The sequence below is a fragment of the Cryptomeria japonica genome, chromosome 4 (assembly GCF_030272615.1).
Source record: "Cryptomeria japonica chromosome 4, Sugi_1.0, whole genome shotgun sequence".
Lineage (NCBI taxonomy): Eukaryota > Viridiplantae > Streptophyta > Pinopsida > Cupressales > Cupressaceae > Cryptomeria > Cryptomeria japonica.
The window spans coordinates 8351297-8355862 of NC_081408.1; the positions used below are offsets into that span (position 1 = coordinate 8351297).

At 35.8% G+C, this 4566-nt stretch overlaps 1 protein-coding gene across 1 annotated transcript; it reads right to left on the reverse strand.

Moving 5' to 3' along the window:
* Window positions 1–2286: 2286 nt before the first annotated feature.
* Window positions 2287–3966, reverse strand: LOC131874814 (uncharacterized). The gene is made up of 3 exons (XM_059218730.1): window positions 3381–3966; window positions 2593–2933; window positions 2287–2469 (listed from the first exon to the last, which is right to left on the reverse strand). The coding sequence occupies exons 1-3, from the start codon at window positions 3964–3966 to the stop codon at window positions 2287–2289; spliced, it is 1110 nt and encodes a 369-aa protein (XP_059074713.1).
* Between the last annotated feature and the right edge of the window lie 600 nt (window positions 3967–4566).

The window sequence follows — 4566 nt, forward strand, 5'->3', positions numbered from 1 at the left end:
AAGGTTATATTAATTAAATAAATAATAAATATTTAATTAATTAATGGATAAGAAAAGGTTAAATCAAGTGTGATCATGTATACATTGATTTAGGTGTCTACATCAATGCCCTATAATGACATTTCTCAACTCTCCATCCTCCAAGACAAAATTTGATATTTTGGATACTTTAGAGCTCATTCAAATGACCACACTCTCTCTTATGCTTAGAAACAAAATAAAATACTCATTGAATAAATATTATCAACTTAGCATTACATTATGTCATATTCATGGCAACTCAACTAGCTGTAAACCAAATTGTGTGTTTCTATCAGGCTAAGGTAATTTTTCTAATTTTGGTGACCTTAGTTTTCTCTTCTAAATTATTTTTGTATCTTATACTATTAATTTTCTTCATGAAAAATAAAAAAATTCATGCTAAAACAATGGTTAGTGTAAGCACTAACCATCAATGACACTTTCATTTCTTATACCATTGATGACAAATCCCCTTCTTCGAACCTCACTTCTTCGAATATGGTTGTTGCAAGAAAATGATCCAATATTATTATTATCTTGGCAAAGGTGGCATTCTTAATTACACTTAAAAAGTTCATATTCATAGATGCACATATACAAGAATATTTCTCAATACTTTCTTATTTCTTATGTGTTGTACTATCAGAAATAAAATGACCTTAAATGTTGTTGCTCGACAAAGGCAAAAACCATTATTTCTGTACAATTGGCATATAATAGTGCTTGTGAACTATTCAATGGAAAAATGCATATGAAAAATCCTCTATATAAAATATCATTGGCAAATATGAAGTAGGACTCCAATGACTTTTCCAAGAAATATCCCCAATGTAAACATAGCAATATTATCTATTCTCCTATTTAAGAACTTCCACCTCTTTATTGACCTTGGCCTTTATAATAAGATTTCTTCCCTGGTTTACACCTTTATCATTATAATGATTGACTATTGAAAAAGTAAGGGGGAGAAATTCTACTCAAATTTGGTACTGATAAAGTCATATGCACTGTTTGAATGGAAAATATTATTTTACATTTTAACTTTTCCTTTATTTTCAAATATAGTAATAACTCTTCTTTCAAGAACTATTAAGTGAAGAAGTTTATTGATATGATCCATACCCAACATCACTTCTCTACTCTTTATAATCCAATTGACAAGTTGATAGCTCACTCAAAATAAATGAATTATTTTATGTAAACTTGTTGATCATCTCGTTTGATATATCATCTTAAAGTTATTATGCCTCTAAAGATGAAAATTTATTCTCTTAAATTCTTTCTTCACCTACTCATTCATGAAACTATGTAAAATGAGTGTCACCACCAAGAATTCAAGATGTCTAATGAGATTGTGTGAATGTTTTTCTACAAATGAGTCTTCCACATGCAACTTGTATGACCTTATAATCAACCTGTTTTCCATTACTCTTTCCATTGTAAAATAAAACTAATGCAATGCACATTCAAAAGACAGTTTCTAAGGGAAACTTATGTCATATTCACTTCTATCTATGGATAGGAAACAACACTTGAAGGAACCTCCTAATACTTGTCACCTTCAACAATTTTGTGTGTGATCATTTTTTATTTTCTCAATTTGAATTCTTAATATTTCTATTCAAGTTGCATGTATTTATGGTCAATTATGATGTAGTTTTTGTTACCATAGTGCTTGTACATCTCAATGTTATGGGTACCTCTATGCTCCTTCATTTTCCATATATATGCTATGGTGCTCCATTCTTTCCAAAACATGTGTTTAAATGAAACTTTACATGTCAATTCATATGTATGTTTTCTATTTCTTTATGTATGTTATAAACTCTTAATAGTATTAATATTTTGTAATGATATTACCCTTTGTATTTCTTAATTAAGTAGCTATTAAAAATGATATTTCTATTCCTTTACTATGTTTCTTATCTATCTAAGTTTCTTTCTATTATTTACATGTGATTAAGTAGAATCAATAATTTATTTTTATTTCTTAAACAATTACAAAAATAGATCAAAGTATCATCGAAAAATCACATGTATTTGTTTTTATATCATAATCATATAAAAAACACACCATCACATAAACACAAACTCAAATCAAATCATTCATAAAAATGTCCTTGCAATAATTAATTATCCGTATATGCATACGATATATACTCAATCTCTAACGATTATGACAAAATATGAGGACAGAATCAATATTCTCTTACGGCTATGACATAATATGAGATCAAAATTTCTAGGTGGTATACGATTTGGAGGCTACAATAAAACGAACCCTTCTCGGTGCCCCTCTGCTTGCCTTAATGCCTCTGTCAAGCTAGCATTCTCCATTGTCAATGCATCCATCCTCTGCGATACTTGTATATCTACTACTCTCATCTCATGATGAAGTGTCTCCAGCTCTCCTCGCACACGATCTTGCTCTTCTTTGAGTGCATCTACCTTACCACATAGATGTTTCACACGATCTTGCTATACTTTGAGGGCATCTATCTTGGCACAAAATTGTTGCACATGATCTTGCTCCACTGTAAGTGCATCTATCTTAGTACATAGTTGTTGCACCTCTGCCTGATGAAGTTTCTCGAGCTCTCCTCGCACACGATCCTGCTCCACTTTAAGTGCATCTATCTTAGCATATAGTTGTTGCACCTCTATCCGCATTTGTCTCTCCCTCTCGGGAGCCTCATCATGTTGGATCTGCAGACTATCCCAATCTGCTTGAGCTTGGTGTCTCTCACTTAGGGCCCAATCTCTCCCAACCTCTGCCCTTGCTACTCTCTCATAAAGTTGATCCCTCGCTACCATAGTAGCATATTTCTGTTTCATACGTTGTCTCAACATAAGATTAAAACTGTCAAATTGGCCCGCTATTTCCATTGGCCTATCCCACTCTCCAAAGTTAGCTGCGACACCGAAACACCAAACAATGTTAGTTCCATATATCTCAAGTCACATCAAACCGTAATTCATTTCTAAATGCATAATCATCTATATCTATAAAAACTCTGTGCGCAGAGAAAACATATTTGATTTATGTTAATCATGCATTTGCTACACTCAAAGTTGATTTGCTACACTCAAAGTTGACTTGACATTTTCTAATCTTAATATATTGCTCAATGTGTTTATCAGATGAATTTACCATCCATTACATTTAGAAGTCTTCAGATATGTGATCTAATCCTTGTCGAGATATTAAAAGCAAAATAAAACATTTCAAGGCAGCCTATAATCTCTGCCAACATTCCGAAACCGAAGAAACCTTCAAGGTTCACCATAACCTAACCAAATATTTATCAAACAGTAAATGACAAATCATCATGCAGTAACTATACGAAAGAGAGACTTACGAATTAGTGAAGGTCTAGGAGTTGTTACAGATGCGTCTGAAGACAATAAGTGAGAACGGGGATATGCTGCGGAATTGGTAGTGGAAGTTGGTCGTGATGAAAATGGCACGGTTACAGCAGCAGAAGTAGTGGTATGTGCATCCGCATCCAGTACAGAAGATTGCTCGGGGATTGCAAAGAAAGGCGTAGGTGGACAAACTGTAGGAGCGCCGAAAAGAGGCGTAGGTGGACAAACCGTAGGAGTGCCGAAGAGAGCCGTAGGCCGGTAAGCTGCACTGCTGCCGAGGAAAGGCGCGGGACCCGGAAAGAAAGAAATAGGCCCATAAGTCGCAGTGCCAGGGAAGGATGGTGCAGGCGTGCAAGCCGCAGTGGTGCCAAATAAATTAGGCCTAGGCACGTAACCCGAGGTGCTGATCAATGGAGTCCCAGGCCCGTAAGCCGCAGCAACGCCGGAGAGAGGGGTAGGTGAATAAGCCGCAGTGACACCGAAGAGAGGTGTTGGTGGCGAAGAAGCCGAAGATCCAAACATGAAAGGAATTGATGAACTCCCGGGTGATAGAGAGTATTCAAATCCTCTGGTCGCCATGGCCAAAGCACGAGTAATGGCGAGAAAAGATTAAAATTGAAAACTGAAGCCTTTAGACCTTAGGGTTTTGTAAAACGAAAAATATGTTGTTCCTGTACGCCTGTGACTTGATTTGGTTTGTTAAAACATTCTGGACTGGGATTTATATGATATCATAGAACAGCGGTTGGCTTGGCCGACCATATAATGATAGAGGACTTATTATTTTTTATTTTAAAAAATATCTTAATGATTCCAAGGGGAAACAAATTATCCTCAATTTATGTAATGTAGGGGTGAGTACATATTTGTGGTAATTCTTAATTATTATTATTTTAATTATATTTGTGTCATAAAAAATTATAACTTTGATTTCAATTAAAGTTTGGGCAGGAGAGTCTCGGCGAGCAAGGGCGGGAGCGACAGAGACAGGGGTTCCTGAAGGAGATGGAGACAACACATGTGACGAGGAGAAGGTTGGAGCCGCTTCTCCCTACCAACATATGGGCCCTGTTTGGTGTATTTGGCCCAGGGATCTGTGGAGTTCGGGGTTTTTTGGGTGGACTGTTGCCTGTTCCTCCTGTACTCAGTCCGCGCAGGATGTTTGAGAGGTGTGAAAGG